Raw genomic sequence first — 26,811 nt, 5'->3', positions numbered from 1 at the left:
CTCATCAATCAACTCAGACGGTCCTGGTGCAGGATGATCCTTGTCGCACCAGCGTGGCAGAGGGAGATCTGGTACCTGGACCTTCTCAGCATGTTAGCGTCCCCTCCAGCCAAGCTTCTGGTGATCGCAGATCTTCTCACCAGGGAAGGAGGCGGAATTCTGCTCCATGATGCAGGATTGCTGAACCTAAAGGCCTGGCTCATGCAGCGGACTGCAAGGAGGTGTTGTGGGGTAAGAATAGGTGAGGTAATAGTCATAAGATTATATGGAATATGGAATGGGGTGGGTATCTAGAATGTGGGGGAAAGGTTTTGCAAGTCAGTTGTAGTTTGACAATAAAAGGATAAACACAGAGATACTGAGTCTGGCAATATATTCGGTAATGAATGATAATACAACAATTTGGCGACTAGGAGAAAGGTGATCCACAAGATTGAAGAAAAGTCCAATGAGACTGACTGCCTGAGGAAAGGATTGACGGGAAAAAAGGGGAAAGTTGAAACGGCCTGAGGAAGTGGCTGATGAAGGAAAAGGAAAATTAAGGATGGACAGCGCTCGAAGAAAAAGAAGAGGAAAGAAAACAAATATGTCTCAAAGGATAACCCATGACAGCTTGCAAGTAAGGAGGTGACATTTGTGTGGAATGAGGATTGTGAGAAAAGCTTTGAGAGAATCATAGAGGAGTTGGTCAGTGATAGGCGACTAGCATATTTCAATCCAGAATGGGAGACTGAAGTCATAGTAGATGCTAGTCCAGTGTGTCTTGGAGCCATCTTGGCACAAAGAGATCCGGGAGAAGGACATGAATATGAAAGGCACATTGTGGCATACGCTAGCAGGGCTCTGAGCAAAAATGAACAGGCGTATTCTCAAGCTGAAAGGGAAAGCTTGGCTGCTGTGTGCGCCTGTGAAAAAAATGTATCATTTTGTGATTGGAAGCCCTTTTATTCTTCTTACAGATCATCAGGCTCTCTTATCTCTGTTTGGAAATCCCAGGATTAAGATGCCTCCCTGAATTGAGAGGTGGGGCATACGGTTGCAGGAGTATGATTATAAGATCATTCACAAGCCTGGCAATGAGGCCAATCCTGCGGATTATCTGTCACGGCATCCGGGAAGTTTAGCTTGAGACCAAGATGCAAAGAGAGGCAGATGATTATATATCAGATTTGTCTCTGAATGCTTTGCCACCTGCAGTCATGAAAGAGATATTTATGGAGAAAAGTAAGGCTGATTCCATGATTCAAACAGCAGTTCGGCTTACTAAAACTGGGATGTGGAGATGTCTTGCCATGGAACAAGGAGTGGATGAAGGGGACATGAAAGGTCTTCGACTATTGGCAAAAATGAGCCGTGAGCTGTTGGCTACGGATGAAGGAGTGTGTCAGGAACGTTGTCTTGCACGGAGGTAGCACGTACACCTGCCTCCCCCTTGGGTCTTGGCGCCTGGAATATTCAAAACTCAGGCATCCGCGACCCGCCGGGGAAAGAGGGTTCGGGTCCGCTGGTTTGGATAGGTAGGGGGAATTAGGTAAACCAGGTTGAGGGTAAGGGGGAGAGGTTGTGGATAGGGATGGGGTGGTTCAGGGAAATATACATTCAGCCCTCCTGGGATTTCCGTGGACTCTCAGGTACTGCCAGACTCATTCACCTTAGCACTTCCTCGTGTTTACCAATTACAACACCCAAATACTTCTCTAGGCTCGGATGCATTAGGCAATACCATATCACATTTCCCAGATAACTCCTCTTGGTTCAGATTCATAGGCAAACTACCAAAGACATTAACACGAGAGCATTATAAACCACACTGAAAGGTTAAGGCACTTGGCTTCAAGAAGTACGGGATTCTGCCATGGATCGATCACTGTCCAATGTTCTTTAACGAAGCCGCGTAGTCGGCGGACTGCCACTACAAGAAACAAAACATCAATGAGCTTGGTGCTTAACACCGTCAGACATTCACGAACTCTACTAGCGCGAGTGTTGCAAGAGCCTGTATGCGGCGTACAACTCTATGAATCAAGGGTTAATGGTGCCGGTGCCCCGGTTCGCTACAACATAGGAATCCAGCATGCAAGTCTGCCAACCAAGGGTTAATGGTGCCGGTGCCGGAGCCTAATCCGCAGTGTTTCAAGGCTCCGATTCGGAACGGGTTAGTAGCACAATAACTCCCCACACGCCCACGTTCCCAACAAATGAGTAACTCGAGTGAAAGCACTTGTCTCAAGTAAGCAGCGGGGCCTGCAGTGTTTGCAGGCGGGGAATGGCCCTGCTGACAGCAGCCTGCAGGAGCCCGCAGAGACACGTCTTCTCTGTCGGAGAGTCTGTAGCGCAAGCAGGGATCCAGGTGGGTTCTGCGCACATGCGCGATTGGACGGGAGTTGTCCCATAGCTTCCCAGAGGCTCGCGGGGGCTCTGGGAAATGTAGTCTTCTGTTCGTTTTCACGTGTTTGGGGACTTCTATGCCTGAAGAGCTGGTCCCAAGTCATTTGTCTGCACTTTGGACACAGGAGGGCCCTGAAATAAAGGCATTTGTTTCTTTTAGGCAATCTGGCAACAGTGTATGCCCCAGCTACTCGCACAGGAGTAGGATTCTTGACACAGTGCTTCTTGGAGGGAACAGACTTGTGGCTCCTAAAAGTTTGCGAAAGGTCCTTGTGATGTTGGCGCATGAGGGGCACCGTGGGGTTGTGAATACAAAGAAAATACTGAGGAATCATGTGTGGTTTCCTTGTATGGATGTAATTGTTGAAGACACACTGAGAAACCGTTATGACTGCCAAGTGGCTGCGTCGGCTACCAAGGTAGCACCTTTCCAGATAGTGCCCCTTCCTGACGGCCCGTGTAATCACGTGGCTGTTGACTTCTTTGGACCGTTGGATGAAGGCGGGTACTTGTTGGTGGTCCTAGATGAGGACTTGCGGTTTCCTCTCATTAAGCATGTGATGTCATCTGCGTTTCATCATGTAGCAGTGGTATTGGATGAACTATTCAGTGAATGGGGGGAGTCCCTAATGTGGTTAAGACGGATAATGGGCCACCATTTTAAGGTCATGAATTTGGCAAGTTTGCATTGCATATGGGTTTTAAGCATCGCAGGGTAACGCCACTGTGGCCTCAAGCAAATGGCATGGTAGAGAAATGTATGAGCAGTATAAAGAGAACTCGTCAGAAGGCACTTATGGATAACATGTCAATGCCCCAGGCTATTTCTCAGAATCTACGAAGTTATCGCAGTACTCCTCATGAAATGACCGGATACTCTCCTTCCGAGCTAATGATAAAGTATAAGCCTCGAACGAGACTTCCATGTTTCGATGAGTATACACCTGTAGAGGACAATGACGTCAGAGAGAGAGATAAAGTGAAGAGGCTAAAAGTCAAGGAGTGGATATATAGCAAGAGGAAGGCTGGACAGAGTCACCTGGATGTGGGAGATTCTGAGCTAGTCCAACTAAGACAGCGTAAGAAATTAGACTCCAAATATTTGCCAATACCGTTGAAGATCTAAGAAATTAAAGGATCCATGGTCACTGCTGAAGGAAATTGTGAGATAACTAGGAATATCTCAGTCTTCAAAAAACTGTTCCAAAATAGTTGTGATGAACATGCCTATGAAATGAAAGTGCCAGGAGAGCCCGATGATAATGACTTACCTTTTTTGGATGAAGGTGATATTGGAGGATCCAGCAATGGTACTGTATATAGTGGAACTTGTGGTCATGGGAATGTAGAGGTTGTTCCAGTGACGCTGGGATCTGGTGGGTCTGAAGGTGGTGGAGGTTCAATTTCACAAGAATTGTCTGTAGAAAGGCAGTCGCATCGAGCGATCCGTAAGCCGACTCGTTTGATTGAAAAAATGTAACTTACTAAATTGTAAGTATAAATTTAGATAAGCAAGGGGGGTTGTTGTGGGTATAGGTGAGGTAATCGTCATAAGATTATATGGAATATGGAAATTGGTGGGGGATCTAGAATGTGGGGGAAAGGTTTTGCAAGTCAGTTGTAGTTTGTCAATAAAAGGGTAAACACAGAGATACTGAGTCTGGCAATATATTTGGTAATGAATGATAATACAACAGGAGGTACTTGCCAAGGCCAGGGCATCGTCTACTCTAAAATACTACGGACATAAATGAAAGAGGTTCGCCGTTTGGTGCCGTGCACAGAGGATTGACCCTCTACAAGTCACAGCTCTGCAGATATTACCATATTTGCTGTTGTTGGCCAAAGCAGGACTGGCTCATGCCTCCATCAAAGTTCATCTGGCGTCTATCTCTCGCTACACCATATCTCAAGGATGGTAGTCGTTATCGTCACACTGTCTGCGTTCGTTCCCACCGGTGAAGGCTCCAGCCCCGGCGTGGGAACTCAATGTGGTATTGACTAGGCTCATGGGCTCTTTATTTGAACCTATGCAGACAGTTACACTAAAGTTCTTGTCTTGGAAGACAGCGTTCCTCGTGGCCATCACCTCTGCATGACGAGTGGGTGAGATTCTGTAAGCCACTTTATTTGACTTTTCACAACACGAGGGTGGTGCTGCGGACGTCCCCCCTCCTTCATGCCAAAGGTGCCATTGGACTTTCATCTAAACGAGCCCTTGGTGTTGCCTGTGTTTTTTCCGACGGCTTCTTCACCGGCTAAAGGGACTTTGCACTGGCTGGATGTGGCTACAACGCTGAAGTTCTACGTGGACCGCACGAAGAGTTTCCGGAAGACTACTTTTTGTGAACTTTGGCCCTGTGAACCATAGGACGGCCCTCTCCAAGGCTTCCATTTCCAGATGGCTCTCCGGCTGCATCACCCATTGTCACCGGTTGGCAAACCGACCGTTTCCTGGCCGCCCGAGAGCCCATTCGACCAGAGCCATCGCTGCAACTATGGCGTTCCTGTCTGGTGTTAACCTGCTTGACATCCGCAGGGCTGCTACGTGGAGGTCGACGCACACCTTCATGAATTTCTACTGCATCGACAAGGATTCCAGGGAGGAGTCCAGAGTCGGCCAGGCAGTGCTGCGCAACCTGTTTGCTTGAAGGTGAGCCTGGTGAGGAGTTAAGGTGTTTATTTGAGCCTCCCATGGTTGTGCATTCGTGCACTGCTATGTATTCTTTATTCATGAGCATGTGAATCCATGCCAGACCCCATGCTGGGGAAAGAACAAGTTACGTACCTGTAACTGTTGTTCTCCAGCACGGGTCTGGCATGCATTCACATGTGAACCCTCCCGCCTGGCCCTCTGCGGCTCTTCTCTTGGTCCTACTGCCACTTTACGTGCTTCCAAATCTGAAGATGGATGCCAGAGGAAGGGCTTAGGTAGAGGGCAGTCATTGGCTGGGGGGCAGTATGACCCAGAGCTCAGTGGTTGGTTGTTAGGAGAAAGACAGTTCAGAAATGAAACTGAAACTGATTTTTATCTTTACCGAGTATTCCCAGCCTGACCACGGGGAATATTCATGAACATTTGAATCCATGCCAGACCCATGCTGAAGAACAGTTAGAGGTAAGTAACTTGTTCCTTACTGGCATTAAGGCATAGGTAGTTAGCTGCACACCTGGACTGAATTAAGGACAGACAATGAGCAAGGAGGAAGAAGGTGCTGAGGGTAGCTTAAAGGAGAGCTCATTGTCATCCGCATAACACTGGAGGTTGGAAGTGAAGGAAGAGATCAAGTGGGCCAAGGCGGCCATGTAGATGAGAAAGACTACTCGGCTTGCCCTCCTTCTGTAGGTGACAGAGAGGCTGGTAGTGACCAACCCGAACAGCAGTGATCATTCAGCCCAGCTTGTACACTAGATATGTTGTACAACCCGCAACTATTGGCCAGCTGCAGAGAATGTATCTAGACATTGCACATCTGATGATTGAAAGCACATAGTTTGTAACTTGGATAATAGATCAAACGGGTAAAACACAAGGCACACATCACACCCCACTTATCTTGTTCATCCACCTTATACAATCCCTTCCTGTTGATTTTTCAGTACAGTGTAGCCCCTCTGCTGGATTTTTGAGGTATTGCTTTCCCTTTATGCGTACCCAGTCACCTTCCTTTACCAAACATTTCTTAGCTGCCTTCCTAATGTCAAAACAAATCTTGTTGTTGGCTTGTTTCCTGATGATATTCTCCTTAAAAAGATTAAAATCAATACCTCTCTGGCATACCCGGTCTAACCAGGGTGGACAGACCTATAGTGTTGGGTTTCCTTCCTTTCAACACTTGAAAGGGAGAAACTCCTGTGGTGGCATGAGGTGGAAACCTAAGTGCCACGACACTATTCTCTGCTTCCTTTCTCCAATCTCATTTTCTGAAATGGCACACTTAATGCTATTTTTGATAACGCTATTGAATCTTTCAACGATCCCATTAGTCGCTTGGTGAAATATTGAGCTGGTTTTATGCTCTATGCCATTCATCTTTAGAAACGCTTCCATTTCTTCTTACACAAGTTGAACCCCATTATCTGTGACAATTGTTGTGGGATAGCCCTCTCTCCTGAAAATGTCTCCTAAAAACGTAATTGTATCCTTGGAACAGACATTTTGTACCCATGCAATCTCCACCCATTGAGACATGTCTATTAGAACTATGCAAAGGTGTAAGGTTCTTCGACTGCTTAGAGGTCCTACAATGTCCAACCCTGATCGTTCCCAAGGTGCAGAAGGAATAGACATAACCGTCATCGGTTCTACTCTTGCAATGCAGCCTTTGGCAGAATCTTCACAAATGTGAAAATCCCTAATTAATCTCGCGAACTGCAAATCCATTCCAGGCCACCAGTAGTCTTGTCTTATGAGTTGTTTTGTTTTAGTCATGCCTTGATGTCCCTCATGTGCAATCTCTAGGATACTCTTTCTCACATTGGTCGGTGGAAATACTTTATCCCCTCTCAAAATCATGCCTTTATATATTAGTAACTCATGAAAAACATGTTTAATAGCATCTGGCATGGTTCTTTTCCTAATCTCACTACTTTTAATGCCATGTTCGATACAGTCTTTTACATTCTTAAGCACTTCATCAGCTAACATAGCTTCCTCCCATTCCTTCTCTGACACAATTTCTTGATTCACACTTAAAACTTGATCTTCCTTACTGGAATCATCATCCTTTTCAAAAGTATTGGTTGGACGTGACAAACCATCAGCTGCTTTGTTCCTCACTCCGGGTACATATTCTATCTCCCAACTGTAATCTTGCAATCTTGCCACCCACTTGCATATTCTTGAGGACACTTTATCCAAAGCCTTTGCCATCAGAATTTCTTTCATTGGTTTATGATCTGACCTGACCACGGATCTCATGCCCCAAAGAAAAGGCCGGAATTTATCAATGGCCCGTTCTTCTAAAAATCTAATATCCTTGGAATCATCATCCTTTTCAAAGGATGAGCCCACCGGCTCCTCAGCACAGTTCTTCAACTTCCTTTAACTGCACTCTCCTATTGCATCTTTCTTCCTGTATTCCATACTCCATACTCCATACTCCACACTCTACATTCCACGATCACTTCATCATAGAATGCAGAGTGTGCAGCATGAAATACTACAGCTTTTCTATAGTAAGGGTGCGGAAGCCGTCCCAGGAGAAGGGAGTCATTCGCCTGGACTTTAGTTTTGTATTAGTAGTAGGGTCAGTGTAGATAAGATTTTGGACTGAGGACAGACTTTGTTTTGGACTTAATTACTGACGATTAGCAACCTAGTTAATTGTGTTGGGCAGGGAAATCCATAGATTAGGGATAGTGAGGCATTTTGCTATCATTTCTAATAAAAGCTTGTTCAAGATGGCCACATCTTGTCTGTCTCCTCCTTCTGACCCTCCACATGTGCCATTGTCATATTTACTTAGTGTGAGGCCGGCCCGGGAATCCATCCCAGGCCACTCTAAACTCCGCCATTAAAGTGGCAAAGACCGGGAAGATAAGTCGGATCGTCGAATGAGCCACCCTAAATTCTGTGAATGTAATGGTCTTGTCTTCTTTGTAAATATCACTGATTAGACCCCCTCGTCCCAGCTGCAACTCCCTTCCGCTGGAATACATACCCCAATCTATTGCAAGTCTGGGGAATTTCTAACATGAATGGGAATCTGTCCCAGGATCTTAGTAGCCCTCCACCAGGTCCGAATAATGGTAAATACTGGGGCTAGGAGCCACCCCAGCTCCTTTCCCTGTCCCCCATGCAATTACAGTACCCGTTGAGACACAGACTCAGACATAATCCGGCTCTGACTTTGAGTTGTATGCTTCTTCTCCCCCCTCTTCATTGTTTGTTCCCACGCCTTTCAGCTCTACCCTGTCACCACCTTCGGCGGTGCGGAAATAACTTTGGACACCTACTTGTCTTACATCAAGCACCACTTGATCCCTCCATCTACACTATTGAGTTCCCGCACCATCTGACTTTTTTGGATCCTTCTGGCTCCCTCTGTGGTGATAACTTGGTGCAACTACATTGTCCTGTCTGAAGCACCTCTGAACTCCTCCATCCACAATCTCGAATTCCTGAACCCTCCTACTCTTTTGACTCCCACTGACTCCCTCCAACTTGAATTCCTCCGATCCTCATCCTCGCTGATCTCTAACCTCTACATTCCCGTTCCTACTATTCTCCTCCTACCCACCTGTCTTTACCTAAGTCCTTGGTATGCGATCCCCCTTATCTCCTTCTCACCTCACTCTCTCCCCCTTGTCCCCCCCTACCATCTCCTCCTCTTCCTCCTATTCTACTTGCTCCTCCTGATGCCTAGCCCTCTCCACTATTTCCCCCCCACTCTCCTACTCATCCTCCTTCCTTTTCCCATCGCCCTAACCTTCTCTACCCCCCACGGCCAACCAGTCTGCCCTCATAAACACTGCTCTCTGGAATGCCAGATACATCTGTAACAAGACCGCAGCTACACTTGATCTTTTCTTTCGCAGCAATCTTCATTTCTTCTGCCTAACTGAGACATGGATTCCACCTCACAACACCTCTGTCCCTGCTTCCTTAACAACCTCGTCTTCCTCTTTCATCCATACCCCTCGTACCTCTGGACGAGGTGGCGGCGTTGGTCTCTTATTCCACTACAAGTCCTTCTCTTCTCCCTACCCTATTTCCTTCTTGATCGTCTATCGACCCCCTGGTCCTCTCTCCTCTTTCCTTGATGATCTGGATCACCTCCTCTCACTTATTTCTCCACCTGCCTCTCCTTTAGTGGTACTTGGCGACTTTAATATCCATCTGTCTTCTCCTCTCCTCTCCATCCTTGATTCCCATCTCCTCTCCCTCCTTCCTTCCCCCTCTACCCACTCCTCTGGCTCCACTCATGACCTCATCTTTTCCTCCTCCCACTCCTCCTCCCGTGTCTCCTCTCTCCCCGTTTATCTCTCAGATAATGCTCTACTCTCTTTCTCCCTTTCCCCTCTCTCTACACCTACTACCACTAATCCCTCTCCCCAATCTACTCACGTTGTGACCTCCGGGACTTTGACGCTACCCTCTTCTTCAACACCTGCTCTTCTTCTCTCCCAGATCACCAAGACTTTGCATTATTCTCTGCTGATGATGCTCTCTCTTCCCTTTCATCCTCTATCTCCTCTGTCCTTAACCAACTCTACCCCCTTTCTCTCTTCCACCCCACACGGAAACCTTCTCAACCTTGTCTTACCCCCCATCCCCGCTCTATGCGACGCCTTCTCAGGCGATTAGAGAGACTCTGGCTCAAAACTCCCTCGTTTTCTAATCGAACCTCTTACTTCTCTTACCACGCTCTTTACAACTCTTGTCTTGCAACCTCCAAGTCCTCTTACTACTCTAACCTTCTCCAGTCTCAAGCATCTCATCCTCGTCGAATGTTTCAAACTCTTACCCGTCTTCTCTCTCCTCCTCCTCCCGATCCCTCATCCAACTCCACGCTTTCTCCCTCTGACTTTGCTAACTTCTTTTCCTCCAAAATCATCTCACTCCGCCAAAAAATTAACCCCCCCTCTAGCTCCCTCTCTTCTCCTCCCCCCTCTTCCACTATGTCTGTCTTCTCATCTGTCTCTGCTTCGGATGTCTCCTCCCTCCTTTCGAAAGCCCACCCCACATCCGCTCCCTCTGACCCTCTCCCCTCCGTTCTGATCCCCAAAATCCACCCTCTTCTTATCCCATACCGTACCACTTTCTTTAACTCCTGCCTCTCCTCTTCTACCTTTCCCTCAGCCTTCAAACATGCAACGATTATTCCTATCCTAAAGAAACCCTCTGCTGATCCACTCCTCACCTCTAACTACAGACCGATCTCCCTTCTACCTTTCCTTTCTAAACTCCTTGAGCGTCTCGCTTATTCTCAACTCTCTTCTTTTGTCTCTTCCTCCTCTCTCCTTCCTCCCTTCCAATCTGGCTTCCGACCTAAACACTCCACCGAAACCGCTCTCACTTTTATCCTCAATTCTCTCCTCTCTGCTCGGCATGCCAAGCAATCATCCATCCTTATTCTCCTTGAGATCTCTGCAGCTTTTGACACTGTTGATCACCCACTCCTCCTACACACTCTCTCCTCCTTCGGATTCAAAGGCCCTGTTCTGAAATGGCTATCTTCCTATCTCTCTTCTTGTTCCTTTACCGTCTCATGGAGGGCTTGGACCTCTTCTTCCTTCCCTCTAATATACGGTGTTCCACAATGCTCTGTACTTGGTCCTTTCCTCTTCACACCTCACTCATGGCCCCTGTTATCTCCTCCTTTGACATCTCCCATCCCTTTTACGCTGATGATACTCAACTCTTTCTCTCTTTCTCCTCCTTCACACCTGACCTCCATCTCAAACTCTCCTCCTGTCTCACTGCTATCAAGAACTGGATGTCCTCCCGCTTCCTCTCTCTTAATACTGATAAAACTTAAGTCCTTTTCTTCCCTTCTAACTCACTTCCTTCTCCCTCTCCTCCCCCATTCATCCACTTTCCTCCCTCCAACCTCCCTATCTCCTCCCATGTTCGTAATCTAGGTGTTATATTTGACTCCTCTCTCTCCTTTTCACAACACATTTCACTTACCTCTCGCTCCTGCCGTTACCACCTATACAATATTCGCAAAATCCGTCCCTCCCTCACATTCCATGCGACCAAACTTCTTATCTCCTCTCTCATCTTTTCCCGACTATTCTACTGTTCCCCTTTATTCTTTGGACTTCCTGCATCCCAGCTTACCCCCCTTAAATCCATTTACCACTCTGCTGTTCATACTCTGTCTCCTTACCTCCCGTGATTCCATCTCCTCCTTGCTCTCTCATCTGCGCTGGCTACCTTTCCACTTACAGTTAAAATTCTGCTTTCTCTGCCTTGTTTTCAAACCCTTACATGGTCTTGCTCCTCTCTATCTCTCCTCCCTTCTCACCTTTTACTCCCCCTCTCGCTCTCTTCGTTCTGCTGACCATTTCCTCCTCACTGTACCTCCTTCCCCTTGTGCTTCCTCCCGGTTCCAGCTCCTTCCAACTTCTTGCTCCTCTTCACTGGAACTCACTCCCTCTCTCAATCTGCTCTTCCACGACCCTTCCCTCATTTTGCACTTCCCTTAAATCCCTTCTCCTCCACTCTCCTCCTTGAAGACCTCCCCTGTTCTCTCTTCCTCCCCTCCTCTCCCTCTTCTAACTCCTCTCTCCCCACTCCCCTTTTCATTCTCCCTCCCTTCTATTCTTCACTTGTTCTATCCTTCTCTGTTCTCCTTCACCAATGCCACTCCCTCTCCACTTCCCCTCCCCCTCAGTTAATTGTTTTTTGCACTGTTTTGTTGTCGAATGATTCATTATGTAATTTTTGCTCCCAATGTTTATTGTTCATTGTATGAGTTGTTCCATTGTACAGTGCCTTGATGTAAGGCGCTCTATAAATAAACAAATCAATCAATCAATCAATAATCCCATCAGTAAAACAGTCTTCATGCGGGAGGACAAGCCAATCCACCATATGCTGCAACATCGATGCCCAGTAATGGGACCTAAAGTCTTATGCCCCTATTCCCACTTTACCTGCCGGTAGCTGCAACATTCCCAGCTCAATCCTCGGAACACTTCCTTTCCACAATAACTTGGACAGTGTTCCATGAAGAGCCCAGAAGCAGGCTGCCGCTATGACCATCGGCATCACCTGGGACACGTCCAACAATTTTGGTATCATGATCATCTTCGCAAATTTGTAACTCAAAATTCTGCTTGTTTGTCAAACACGGACAACCCTTTACACACATTCTGCTGGTACAACCAGTCCCAGCCAGCGCTTACCATTATTCCCAGGTATCGGAATCCCTCTATTGAAATCTCCATACCATACTGCGCCAGCTCACTGCCCACATCCTTGGGTAATATGTAGGTGGCAGAATTGGAGTTAATAACCAGTCCTGAAATCCTCACAAACTCACCTACCGTTGCCATAACCTGATCTAAATGTGCCACCTGATCCCTCACATATAGAAGCAAATTGGCGCATAAGGGTATGTAGTGTCTAGCCCCACCCATCCACAGGCTCCTAGCTTCATATCTTTTCCTAAAGACCCTGGCCAATGGCTCGATAACCCGATAACCAGCACAAATATCAGAGGGGACAATGGGCAACCTTGACGCGTACCCCGGCACGCTTGCCATGGATTCGAAACCACCTCATTCACTTGCACTCTTTAGGTTTATCCCCCATACAGAAGTGTCGTCCATTCTATATATTGGACCACCAGTCCCATGTTACTCATCACCATCCACTGAAAATACCAGACAACCATGTCAAAGGCTTTGTACAAGTCCAAGTTCCCCACTGCTACCTTCTTCTATTTCCTATACTTATTCAGGATCAGAAGAAGCTGCCTTTGATTTTGCGAGATGGACCTACGAGTTATCAAACCAGTTTGGTCCGAGTGCACCAGACCCTGCATAACCGGCGTCAGGCGACCCGCCAGTAGTTTACACATAACCTTGATCTCCACGTTGATCATTGACAAAGGGCTGATACTAAAAACGTTCTGTCTCATCCTTGACCTCTTTAGGAATGAGTAGCACCAGGGCCTCCAGCATTGAGTCAGGGTACTTGCTGCACTCCTTAGCCTCCTGAAAGATTTCCAGCAGGAGCTTGGGTTCCAACAACTCTTCATACGCTCAGTATACTTCCACTGTGATCCTCTCTATCCCTGGTGTTTTACCCGGGCGTAATCTGTTGAATGCCCGTTCTACCGCATGTATATCAATATCACTCCCGTGTGCTACCTTTGTTCCTCTGTGAGCCCACTAAGAGCCGCCTCCTTCAGCCACTGTTCTGCGAGCTGTGCATCAAACCCTTCCCTCTCGGCATACAAGGAAGCATAAAACTCCCTAAACACCACACATATACCCTCCTTTTCCGTGACCAGTGTCCGCTCCTGATCCTTCATGCTCTCGCGTTTACACTGACCACCCTCCTTCCTTACCAACCAAGGCAGTAGTTTGCTGGCTTTATCACCCTTGGAATGCCGCTCAGCAACATACCCAGCATAGGTGTGAATGTCCAACCGTTCCCTTGCCCATGTAGTTCACTCCTCGTATCAGCCACCGCCTCAGTATATATCTCTCCTCTCTCCATTTCTTGCTCCAGCAATGCTACTTTCAGTTCAAGACCGCTCACTTCCTCCAATAGTACTCTGCGCACCCCCACCCTTGCTGAAATACAGGCTCCCTGCCTCCCACTCTGTGAACCTATGCGCTGTTGAACCCCAGCTATCCTCCAAGAACCGCCGTATTGGATCCCCCCAGTGAGATCCTAAAGGCGCCATCCAATAGCATTCGATTATCAAATCTCCAATTGGCTACTAAGCGGCCTAACATTTTTCCTCGCCAGCCACACTAACAATGGTGCATGGTCTGACAGATTTCAATCCAGTAAGTCCGCTGATGAACTCTTCCTCTCCCACCAAGGCATAATCCATGTGCGAGTAAAACCTGTGTACTGATGAGAAATAGGAATAACCGTGTGCACCGCTGTGCATCTCGTAGGCACAAGTCAGCAATCACCCACAATAGTGCTTTAGTTGCTGCACCCTGGGCCCCAACCATAGCACTCGCCACATCCAGTGTACAATCTAGAACACAGTTAAAATCCCAAGCTGGAGAGTCCAAGACATTTTTTATCCCACTATGAGATCCTGCATCCCCTGGAAGAACTCTGCCTTGGGCAAATTGGGAGCATATTTCCCAAGGAGAAATATGGGACGCCCCAGCAATTCCTCCAGCACTGCCACATATTTCCCTTTATCTATCATGGCATGTGTGATACTCACCCTCGAGGTGTGCCTGATCCATACCAGTACCCCCCCTGGAGTGGGATGGGAAGGTTGTGCCAATCACCTTGCCCTTTCATCGTGTCCTCAGTGCACTCCACCCCTGCGAATCAAGGTGGGTGTTTTGCAACACTGCCACATCCACCTTATGTCTGATGAGATATGAGCTCATATTCTCTCCTTTCACGACATTGTTCAGCCTTCTGACATTTCAACTGAGCACGATCAACGTAGCCATGAGTCAATCCATGTTTCCTCCCACACGCATAAACTAGAACAAGCCCCACATCTGTATGACAAATCAACCAGGAACCAACAAAACCCCTGCCCTTCATGCTCAAGCTTCCAGCACTTTCGCCCTGTCCCACACTGACGGGGTCCCTCTGGTCCACTCTCCATTCCCCATTGGGCAATCGATTCAGGGCAGCTGTCTCGATGGGCCTTCTTCTCTCCAGCCTCAGTCACAAAGCCAAAGCGACAATATACAGCCTGTGACAGTCACAGCAGTCTTAGAGGCCTTCCAGCACTCCCCCTGGGCCTCCTCTGACAGGCCCAAGCCGGGCTCCCTCAGCCACGCAGATATCCCACCGCAGGTCAGGGGGGGTCAATTACCCCGGTTGGCCTCACGGTTCCAGCTGCTTGCAGCATCGGACTCCCAGCATTGTCCAAGCGCCTTCTCCTCTGTCTTCGCTGCATCCTTGGGGAAGTAAGTGACGGATGCCTTCACGACAATGTGGACTGGCTACTCCGCTGCGCTTCACTGCTCCAGCCACTCTTCATACTCTGTGGCGATTCTGCCACTGATGATCCTCTCCCTGCTGCAGTCTGCGATGTTGTGGCAGAGCTCACAAAGACGTGGACATGTTAGTTGGGCTCTCTAGTGCCCCCCTCTCTGAGAAGGAGTTTGAGGCGAAGTGGATGAATGCTCTGGTTATTAACATCTGTTCCCTGTTGAGCATGGTTCCAGTCTTGTATGGTAATTTTATCGCAAAAGTCAGTTTTTTAATGTCAATTCAATGAATGGTTTGATGTCATATTTCCTTGGTTGGCCACCCTTGCTTCTACGTTACATGAAAAAAAGGTGTGGTCATGAGTTGCATGCCATTCCATCCAGGAAGGTTGATTTTCACCAGGGCCTGTAGGGCGATTGGTGTGCTCGACTCGGGTGTAGGGAGGTCGCTGTGCCAGGCAGTGGTTTATCACAGGCTTGTTTTGAGTTTGTCTCATCCACATGTCTCATGCTTATTAGTTATGCAAAATCGAATCCCAGATATGTGTTACTGACCCTAATCGAATTCATATAGTGTCATGATGTTCAGTGCAGTCATGACTGTTTCGACACTGAGGCATGTTTTCTCCTACAGGATCATGCTGCTAAGCTCCTGAATTGGTAGAGGAGTATCGCCACACACCCTGCTAGTTAGGTCCCAGTATATGACCACTTCTACTCGCGTTGTATTTGTATTTATTTTTGTTTTTATAAAGCGCCTTAAGCCAAGGTGCTGTACAGAGAACAAGGAACAGTACAATAAAAACGGATAAGCAAAAAATACTGAAACTATTCATCAATGACGTTGCAGAAAATGAGGCTTCAGTGACCTACGAAATAAAGAAGAGACGCAGATAGAGCGAAGAGAGTATGGTAGAGTGTTCCAGTGAAGAGGGGCTTCAAGCATGAAAGTACAAAAAAAACGAGATTGAGCACAAGAGGGACGAGGTGCCACCAATAGAAACTGAGAAGCGCAGAGAGAGTGATAAGGGCTATAGAAAGATAACAGAGCAGAGGTATAGTCGGGAGTAAGACCATAGAGGCTTTAAAGACAAGGCAGAGAAAATTAAATGTAAGTTGAGTGTGAAAGCATAACAAGCCAAGAGTGGTAAGAGAGGAGGAGATAGAATTGTGGAAAGGGAGGCGACAGAGAAGACGGATAGCAGAGTTAAATACAGATTTGAGAGGGTCAAGATGGGAAATAGGAAGCCCAAAAAGGGCAGAGTAACAATAAAAGATCAAAGAGGAAATCTGCAGTTTAGAAGCTTTGAAAAGTGAGAAATGGATGAGCTTTACGAATATTGTGAAAGCGGCAAGCACGCGAAGTTAGAGAAATGTGATGAGAGAAGGAAAGACAAGAGTCCAAGTGAAGGCCAAGATTTCGGGCCATGGATGAGATTGTAAGCTGGGATGGGGGAAATTAGCGGGGGAAAAAGAAGACTTCAGTTTTCCCAGCATTGACTGTAAGATAGTGCGAAGACATCCAAGATGTGATGGCCAAAAGACAGGCCAAAAGAGTGTGGTGAATTTCAGAAGAGAAAGAGGAAAGAGAGAGAAAAGGTTGGGGTATGCGTATGCATCACTCTCTCTACCCACACAAGTGCCTAGCTAGATGCACTAGTGGTAGCAGCCCCACATTCCCCTTCACTTGGATGGGATGGAGAATAACGGCACCAGGGAGGATTGATGGCAGGCTCAATGATCCCATAATAAGACTTGAGTGGGGCCTCCTCCTTAGCCAGTAGTTTTAGGTGCATGGCTACAATCAGGCCAGACTCCATGTAATTCCAGTCAGTCAGCACGCTGGAAATGATGAAAAGCCTGAATCCACCTCTGTCCATTCCGGGAGGTTCACTAGGGGCCCCCCAAAATTCCAAGCTGTACTTTCAACTGTATTTGACTATTGTATTTATATTTAGGATACAGGCTGGTCAGAGAGAAGAAGTTTCTTGCTCTCCATCTTGATCATGCGCTCCGTAACTGCTCCTTCTTGGTCCTTGTCATTTCATTGATGCGTTCCTTCATGTGCCACTACAGCTTGTGTTTCCTATGCCGTCTTGATAGTCACTGCTTCACTACTCTGGGCAGGACGATCTTAAAGCAAATGACTGGTGGAAAGCATCCTAAGACGTCTAATCTCTTGCTTTTCATTTTGAATACCTTCTCGTGCTGCAGGATTTGTACAGTTTAATCTGCCACAATCTCATGCAATTTCACTCTACGTTCTATGCATTTATAAGCAAACAAAACACAAATCTGCTTAAGTTTCTGTTTGATTGTTTATAACAAATCTCAAAGCAGCTCCTGCTCATTTCCTGGGATTGTCAAATCATTGATTTTACCTGGTCCATTCAAAGTTGTTCAATCGATATTGGCAGAATTCAGGATCGCACCAACCACAAAGTAGGATTTTAAAGTATCCAGTTTCAATATGTAATTTATATTAAGATTCTTTTCCCTATGAGCTGGCTTATTTTTGCCATTTTGTCTTTTTTTTTTTTTTTTACAATGAAGAGATTTTTCATTCTTATTACTACCACTTTTCAGGTGATCCACATTCCTGATTATTATCACTTATGCGGCCTCAGAAATTGTATGATTTTCCATTGTTTTACTGGGTGATCACTGCATGTGATTTGGTCTGTTGTCCTATGACTATCTCAAATATTGTATTGGGTGTGCCTCACATTTCAGCTCGTTGCTTTCTATGATGAGCACATGGCTTTGTTGTTCTCCACTTTCATATTTATGTTTCTTATTTTTTCTCCACTTTTATATTTTCAATCGTATAAAACATGATAGAAATATCTCTTTCATAAATGATCTAAAGATAATGTCCATAGTCTGACTCAGCAGCACAAGAGAAGAATCAGTTATTTTCAAACAGTGATCCTCTGAAGTATGTGTCCAACATGTGGGATGTGTCCTTGCTTGGTATCTGAAACATGATGTAGGTTGGTCCTCTGCGTCCTTCGTCAGTATCTTAAGAAGACCTCTGCTCCTAGTTGGTACTTGCCACCAGAATGGTGACAAAATCATTAATTATATTCAGTTTTGAGACTGGTGGGTGCCACCTACCAGCCTTCCTATAATCAGATGCCAAGAGAACCGCCTGGGTTGCTTCATGCAAAATCTGACCCTGGCACTTGTGACCTTACAGCTTGTGGTCTGAGGAACTGGAAACACAGCTTCTGTCAAATAGCCTGCATTCCTTTTGGTTGCAAGCTTTGGATTCTTGACTTGCATAGTATTCACCCCTGCGGATTTATTCTGTCTTTCTCCTCTTGTGAATTATACTCCTAATTTCCCTTTCCGTAACCTCCCAACCATTTCTGTAGTGCATCTGGGTATTGCCCTGGCTTTGCCGGGGGTACCTTGAGGAATGGGATTTCCCATTCATCCTAATGTCTCTCTCCATGATAATGTTATTATGCTGTAGCCACCTCTGCGATTGTCAACAGATATTGGCCAGGGCAGCTTGCAAGACCAAACAACTCTCAGCTAGCCCATCCCTCAGTGAAGCCTGTAACCAGCTAGCCATTTTGCAAATTAGAGTTGCTGTCTTCTTGCTCTTGCTAGTTTTCCATCTCCACTTCATGAGCGATCCTATGCCTCTCCGTTGGACCACACAATTTTCAGAGAATGGGGTGAGAATTGTAAGCGGAGATGTTAAGAAGGCTGTTTTTTCTTTAGCTTTGTAACTACATGGTCGGGGCATGGAGTTCAAGATTCCAAGTTAAGGTTCACGTTCTGAAGACCCTTACTGATTTATTGATGACTTTTAACCACTATTGTGGACATACCTACTTTTTATAGTAATTGAGTCACTATTTTTTTTATAGGTTTTCCATTTGAATTAGAACAGTTTTCAACAAAGGACATGACAATGATATTAGCTGGTTATCTTAAGTCTATTTTCAGTGGTGCTAATTTATTGTTTTATCAAATTGATAAAAACAGATTATATTCCTAGCTACCTTCAGACCTCTGCCTCTTATTACTCCCGAGGTATGTGACAATCCTCCAGATGCCGTCACTTCTCCCCAGAGGGGCCCCCCCTTTTCCATAAGGCTAAGGAGGTGAGGCTGCTAACCAATAGTCCACCTAAGTGTTGTAACGTGCAGGAGGATCTAATGGGGAAGGTCTCCCCTCCTGGGGACAAGGACGTGAGTCTGGGACATGGTCCCTTCATCTCCCAACCCCACAGGTTATAAAACCCAACCCTCTCGTTACATATTCTAAAGTACTAAACTATGTATTACTGTAATGTGTTTTACAGTCTCACTATGATAGGTACTGGGACGAAGAAGAACCCACAAACGCTACAGTCAAGCATGAAGAATGTTCGCCCAACTGTTGTCAATCAAACTGATGTTACGCTGGGGAAGTCTTAAGATAAGCAATAAAGAGGACAAGGAGAGCCACATCCAGAATCGGAAGTTGGCTAGCTAAGAGGCCACCAAAAAGCCTGCGAGTTAGAAACGGGGTGTTTGAAGTCTGTGTCGAAGAAGCTGCGTGAAGTGACGAGAAGGAACAGAGGGACGTGAGGCAAGTGTCTAGTCAGACGGCTGGGAGCAGACAACCCTGAAGCTGAGTGTGTGATCGTAGCGTGACCTGTCGTTGGGTGGACTGTGTGGTCCGAGAACTACACCGAAATCGCCAAGACTAGCCTTCTGCGTAGCCGATTGCATGGGAAATATGAGGAACTGTAGTGGTTGCGCAGCCTGTAACCGGCAAACCATCTGGTTTGAAACCTGCGCCCAGACCACCAGTGGGAACGGACCACGAAGTCAAGCGTGCTGAAAAGGAACAGAAGAAGAGAGGGAACGAACATGCGACTCCTAGCGAAACCAGTGTAGAGTTCCCAGAGAGAAGGTAATGGGAACAGTAATAAGTCCGGAAGGGGGCCGGGAAAACATGAGAAAGTGAAACAATAAGACGAGAGGAGTAGATCATTTTGTGAGGCAACTCCCTGACCAGTTCCATAAAACTGTGATATTGAAGAGTCAAACGACTCAAGAGCCTCTTCCTTGTTCTGGTGGGTGCACTTTGAAGAATATTGATAGAATGTTGAAGAATCAAGGGTAGCTCGGGGAGTCTTTTGTCCCAGTGGGGGCAAGTTGAAGGACGGTGTTCAATTGAAGGTAATACGAAATCCGTGTAGAGAACTTAAAGGACTGATGAAGAATCTAAAATTTGAATATCAAGGAAAGCCTGTTGAAAACTGTGTGTAAACTAAGAGAAGGGAGCTATTCTCCTAGTCCTGTGATATTTGCTGGAACTTAAAAAAAAAAAACTGAACTTTAAAGAGACTTCTACCCAGGTGAAGGCAGTCATTCTCCTTGGTTGGGAAAATAACTTGTTTCCCTCAGTTTAGTGATTGTGGGAAATGGGAACCGGAGTAGCTGGTTAAGCAGAGACTTGCATCCTTTGGAAGGTGTCTTTGTGAGCATTGAGGCAACCTACATTCCCCCTCCCAGACACTTCTCGAAGCAGAGAAGGTCTACATACAACACACAAGTTTTTGTGTCAATACTGGATCACCCCAAGAGTCAGCTTTCCCCTTCTCCCCTTGTCTTTTTAACACAAGAAGTAACACACCCCTTTAATCTCTGCACAAGGTACTATAAGGGAAGCAAACAAGGTGAAATAATTCTAAATAAGAAATGACTTTGAAGTATAGATCTAACGCATTTTCCCAGCTATAGAGAATTCGATCCAGGAGAAGGGAGGCATTCTCCTGGGATGTGTTTTTTTTGTTTTGGACTTTTGTGTTCCAGTGGTAGGGATAGTTTAGAAGTTTGTACAAGAATGGATAATGGTTATTTTTGAACATTGTGAACTTTCTGACAAACCCAAGTTTGTTTGGTTGAGGTAGGGAAAACCCCTCTAGAGATCGCGAGAGGTAGGTTTTTGAGTTTCATAATACAAGTTTATAACCAACAACTTGAAATCCTGGTCAGACTCCTCATTCTATGTCACCACATGAGCCATTGGGGTGAATCAACAGTCACTGTGAATGCTCACCAATGCTAAAAACTTTCTATAAATCTTCTTGCCTCTCTATTTTGATATTTAATTCACTGCAAATGCTCTATGCTAATCCTCCCTTGCAAGCCCTAACATGGCTATTGGGCGCATGGAGAATGCTACAAAAATAAATCCAAACAAAATAAAATTTTATACTGTACAACCAGTTAAAATGTCCCTAACGCTTCTACCCCAACTTCTGTACTCCACTTTTCTGTCTCATTTTTAGTTGAAGTTAAAGGGTTGTGCAATGCCATGTTTTACAATATGCATATTGCGTCATATTATTTCTTACCCTCAAAAATCAATGCTTAATATTTAGTCTGCTTTGGGATACCATGAAGGTGACGCCTTGTATTACCAACAGTATAAAGTTGGTAACGTTTCAAATGTGTTCTTTATAGAAGGCATCATTATAGTGGTGACTCTTTCACTTTTAATGTCTCAATTTGGAATGGTTCCGACTTAGCTCTAATTTGGGTACAAATGGAATATTATCAATTTGGGATAACTGGGTACGATGAGCAACGGTAACAACACATTCATCTTTTTTTGCTGAGTCCTTTCCCGACACCAGAGAAGTATAATTAAAAGCGGCAATGCCTTACATGAGCAACAGACTTCTGATTGGTCCTATTACACATGTGAGTGTAACTACTTCTTACCTTTTTGTCTAAAGTAACTTCTATTTTTGCTGTGTTAAACTGTTTGGTTTAAGAGTGTTTTATGCATTGAAAGTTGCACTCAGAGCATGTTTGTAAAATGACAAACCTTATATCATATTGATTTTACTTTTTGCTGTTCGCTGTTGTGCAGTCCATTGTACAGGTGGAGACTCTCGGCGAATTTGGTGTATTCTTCACTCTTTTCCTTGTTGGTCTGGAATTTTCCCCTGAACGACTGAGAAAGGTACAGCACATAAATATTGACTGTTTTTCAGTTATATTAATATAACTACCTATTTATATTTGTTGATTTCATTTCAATAGCAATCATAATACACAATGATGAATGCACATCTGAAATAACTGTTAGATAGTGCTGCACTTGGTGGTTCTTACAGGCCACATTGGTTTATTGCCACTTAGGGGTTATTTTGACATAATAAACTCTTATATTGCCCTTAGTATGTGTGCGTAAAATAATTGATATTTTTGTATGATGCCCCCAATTTAAAATTTCACAACTCTTTTGAATGGAGTTGTACGCTAAATATCACGTATAAATTGGGTATGATATAGTTCCCGTGAATTGTAGATTTTTCAAAAATATGTTTGTCATATAGCTATACGTTTTTCATATAGAACTGTAAATACTGATATTGATGACCTATTGTGCAACATAATGACTTTGATAATTCAATCAAAAATGTTCAAAGCATAATGATAACCACATCCACCTTAGAGGGCGTTTCTTAAGCTATGATTTTCTTTGCCACGCAGCTTACCGTTTCCTCTCCAAACATTTTGATGCACGTCTACAGTATTTGTCTAATTATCAGGAATTTGATGAGCTATATGCGCAGTCCTAACACTCTTTTGCCTGTTTTAGAAGTTGCATTGACGTCCAGTTGCAGCTGTCACTCTGAGTTCTGCTCTTAAAATGTTCACAAGTGTAAATGCAATGAGGGTAAGCACAAACAGTTATCAAGATGGGGAAATATAGGAAGGAATGTAAGGAGGGGCTAGCTGGTGGATTCTTGTCTCTGTAATGGCAGTGGGTTTCACAGACTGCATTCTAGACTTTCATGTTGGACACTTTGTAACCAGTTAAACACAAAGAAATATATTGCTGAAGCTGCTTGCTAGTAGTACCTAATTGGGCTTAAAATGTATTTGCTGTGGGCTACCTAATACATGAAGCTCAATTTATTCAGCGGGTTGAAATACTATCATCTACCCATGAACATACATTTGCAAGTACTATTGTTTAATGAGGCCAGACATAATATACATGCCCATCTTTCATGCCCCAGATGTTTATTCAATGTAATACCTGTGAAGGCATCATGAAGTAAGACACAGACAACAGACTTAAAATTGAAACAAAAGAGGTTTATTAACTTAAATGTCAGAATGGTTGAAGGCCTAACTTGCCATATATTAAGGTGGGATTTCGCTACCTGAAGGATACTAAGGAAAGTCTGAGTCAAAGAATTCAACTTAAACGTCTGTGTCCAAAACCTATCCTTGCCCTCACAACTGCAATTAACCAATGTGTAGGGATATCAACGTCAAAAGAAATAGTGTTCAACTCAAAGTTCTGAGCTTCCATTTCACAGCTTTCTTTCAGCTCCCCTTCCCCAAGCATAAGAATGTTCCATGAAAAAGTCTCCACGTTATCTTTCTCAAGTTCAAGGCAATATAGTTCAGAGCCAATCCTTGGTGTTCCCTTCCAAAAGTTCAAGTAACACAGTTCAAAACAAAAGGGGTCTTGTTCTCAAGACAACAGGTGTGGCTCTTCTGCAGTGGTTTCATTGGGCTGTTTCACAGTGTCTTTTTCCACCATTCCAGGATCACTGGTCTAGGCGCAGTTGTTAGACTGCACGTTACACACATCACAGGTTGCGCGACTGGATGCCTGGATACCTCAGCCAACACAGGTTCCTTGGCACTTGCTCATGTGCACCAAGTCACCTTTGCTTAATTCCTTGTATTGGCCTGTTGGCTTTAAGGGTATTCTTGCACTTCTCTGGCTTCTCCTTATAAGCATTGTGGCTCTGCCACCATGTATCGCACACCTCTTGCCAATCCGTGGCCTTGCCGCACTGCAATAACTCATAACAGTTCACTGTGTGGCTCTCTTTAGCCTTTGATGTATTTTAATTTCAGAGTTAACGTTAAATCATGATGCAACATATATGTAATATTGTTTTACTTTCCGTTCGGTGTCCTATGTGCACTTATGTTGCTCAATTGTAAGATCTCATTCAATTCGGTATTTAATATGCACTCATTTGCTTCAAAGTGGTTTCCGTTTAATTCAGTATTCAATATTCAATATGCATATATTGGCTTGTATACACGGACTGTTATTAATTTGCAGTACCTCACAGACGCCCCGGTGCCCACACGCCCTTCCAACACTCACTGGCTTTTTGTACGCCTTTCCAGTGGTTCCCGCGACCACCTCATGACTTTGGAAGTCGGAAAATGTACCGCCTCGAGTCACACTCGCCTGCCGGGTGATTCTCTGCGCACCAGCTCCACGGTTTCATCCTCATGTGGGCGGCGTCCTCTCTGCACTGGGCTTCTCTTCACGTGCAGCTCCTGCTGCTCGTTACTTGGAGGTAGAGGTTCCCTGACCTGGGTTAATTACTCAGCCCATTCGTTTTGGGTCCCACAAGTCCTCCGGGATAGTTGCCGGCATCCTGGCTCTGGTCCCACCATGGCTGCGTCCTCATGAGGGTCTCCTCCCGTCACTCTCTTCCTTGCTGGGATGGTCTCCTTGTATACACCTGGAGCCCCTTGACAGGCTGCAGGTGTGGATGGCCCATTAGCCCTGCCTGACCACAATTAAAGGGACATGCCTGACCCTCACAGTTCTTAGCAGCCATCTTCCTCGTCCCAGTACCAGAGTGGTAAAAGAGTGTAGTCTTCATTGCTCTGATTCTTCTTCCTCCCAGTACTAGAGTGGTGAGAGTGTGTGGTGTTCATTAATCTGTCTCTTCTTCTTCGTCTTAGTGCTGTCAAATGTCATATGTGGGAAAATGAGGGGAGCTGGTTTATAATGGCCCATAAAGGTTTGGGAAGAGTGATGGCCTTTCCCTGGTGGCTACCTGTGCAGAGAATCCAAGGGCAGTGGGAGTGAGAATACACTTAGGTTTCTCACATACCATACATATGTTTCCCTCCCATCCATTTATTTAGTAAAACTCTGCAGGCTGGAATTTTCACTGTGGCAATTGTGACGTATGGTGGGAATTTGTCCCTTCTGCCCAACGAGGACCCCTCCCTGCCCCTCATCTGAGGTTAGGAAGGTGAACCTGTTCTGCAACACCCTTTTTAGGGGTTGAGGCAAGAGGGACCTCACCGGGAGAGACTCCCCCTTTGGGGACAAGGACTACCGTTCGTGTGAGGAACTCCCTTCACTAGTAAATATAATAGCATACATGGCACTACCAAATCCCCTCCAGTATAAAGACTGTGCTGAAGAAGAGGCTGGTGGATGCTGTTCTTGAGGCGAAAGAGCAAATGTCTCTTTAAGAAAAACTAACCAATACACTGAGACAAGTGGATTGAAAGGAGAACAATCGTCATGCAGAGAACGTGAACGAAGAGAGAGAGGGAGACGTTAGCCTGGGAAAAGGCAGAGCCATTGCTGGTCGTGGAACCTGCAAATTTCAAACTTGCTGGGAAGCAAGTGAACGAATGCTGAACGGTCAGCGTAACAGAGCCTGAGTGGAGAAGAATTGATGGTGGCGTGACCCTGAGAGAGTTAGGGTGGGCAGCTGGCCAACGTAACAATGCTGAGCCCATCTGAGAGAAGCTGCTACAAGCGAAGCAGCTCCCTGGTGAGATACTGTGGAAACGCAAAGAAGTGCGAAGACTGCAGGCGAGGGACACTGAGGAAGCCGACCCACAAATACAATAAATAATTGGACTGACGTCAGACCTGTAAGAGTCCTAGGACCGTTTCCTGAGAATAATGAAAGTAACGGGGGACCGGGGAGGCAAAGGAAGAATAATGAAGAGGATGATCTAGAACAAATAGCTTGTCTCAGTACAAATAGGAAAGAAGAGTTAATATATTGGAACTGCGATGACCTCGGCACGAAACCCATAGGGTTCATTGTAGGAGAGTTGAATACAAGTGGATTATCATTGTTACATAGGAACTGTGACAATTGTGAGAAACCTGAAGGTGTCTCCCTGACTAGTCCCCGGGGATCTATCATCCAGGTGGCCAGGGCACGGCCATTGCTATTGGATCCAGTTCCTGGCGGGGGGTGGACCAGTGAGGGAGCATCACCTGGATGGGGGTGGGAGGTCCTCAGGGAGTGGAAGTGGGACACCGACGGGTGAGGTGCGGTATCCCCCTTCTTATAACACCTTTTCCCCTTCGTACCACGTAAGATACTCAAACACTCTACCCTCCCCCCCCCCCCACTCCCCGTTTTCTGACATGAACACTTTCGCACACCATGAAAGACTGGTAAACACCAGGGTCATTTACCTGACATGTCCCAACACAAGGGTCAGGCAGAGTCAGGCAATTGACCAGAATATCTCTTTATCACTCACTCACTCACAACCAAGCTGGGGAGAGATGCTTTCCACCGTGGTACCGGCCTCGATTCCAGAGACAAGGAAAGCCAAGCGGTTCATCACAGCCGGTGAGTCGTGGGGAGAGCCGATAAGAAACCGAACTTTGTTGAACAAAAGTATCAAACGGCTAATTGAAGAAAGTACAAAGAACTGTTAATACGAGGGGGGAAAACCAGCTACAGAAGAGTCGGGCACCACGTGGGTGTTCACTCAAGAAACGCAATTACCCTATTGTTTAAAGTACCGTTTCAGAAGGCCTTGTGAGAGGTGCGAGAAAGGGGTCAAAGTGGTCATAAAGGGGTCTTGTAAAATCCTCTGTACAGTCGAAAGTCTCTGACTGGCAAATGATTGTGAAGCTAATCCTGCATCATAAAAACTGTTCAAGGAATTGTGTGATTGGCAAAGTTGGCAAGAGTGAACCTGACCGAGTGATGCTGATTAAAAGGGGGCGAAGCCTAAAGTCCCAATAAATAGCGTGTTGACA

At 45.7% G+C, this 26,811-nt stretch overlaps 1 protein-coding gene across 3 annotated transcripts in view; it reads left to right on the top strand.

The window, feature by feature from the left end:
• TMCO3 (transmembrane and coiled-coil domains 3) overlaps positions 1-26,811 on the top strand; it is a 1,285,122-nt gene that overhangs the window by 482,787 nt on the left and 775,524 nt on the right. For all 3 annotated transcript variants that reach the window (XR_011283572.1, XM_069637136.1, XM_069637137.1), the window contains exon 6: positions 21,877-21,969. Coding sequence is in view for 2 of the 3 variants with exons in the window: in XM_069637136.1 (XP_069493237.1) it covers positions 21,877-21,969 (93 nt within the window). In the remaining variant the exon portion in view is untranslated. The remainder of the gene's footprint in view (positions 1-21,876; positions 21,970-26,811) is intronic.

The sequence above is a fragment of the Ambystoma mexicanum genome, chromosome 7p, assembly GCF_040938575.1.
Source record: "Ambystoma mexicanum isolate Mex_15411 chromosome 7p, UKY_AmexF1_1, whole genome shotgun sequence".
In the NCBI taxonomy this organism is placed as follows: domain Eukaryota; kingdom Metazoa; phylum Chordata; class Amphibia; order Caudata; family Ambystomatidae; genus Ambystoma; species Ambystoma mexicanum.
Note: the sequence above shows the minus strand (reverse complement) of the source record. Positions and strands in the feature narration are given on the sequence as shown.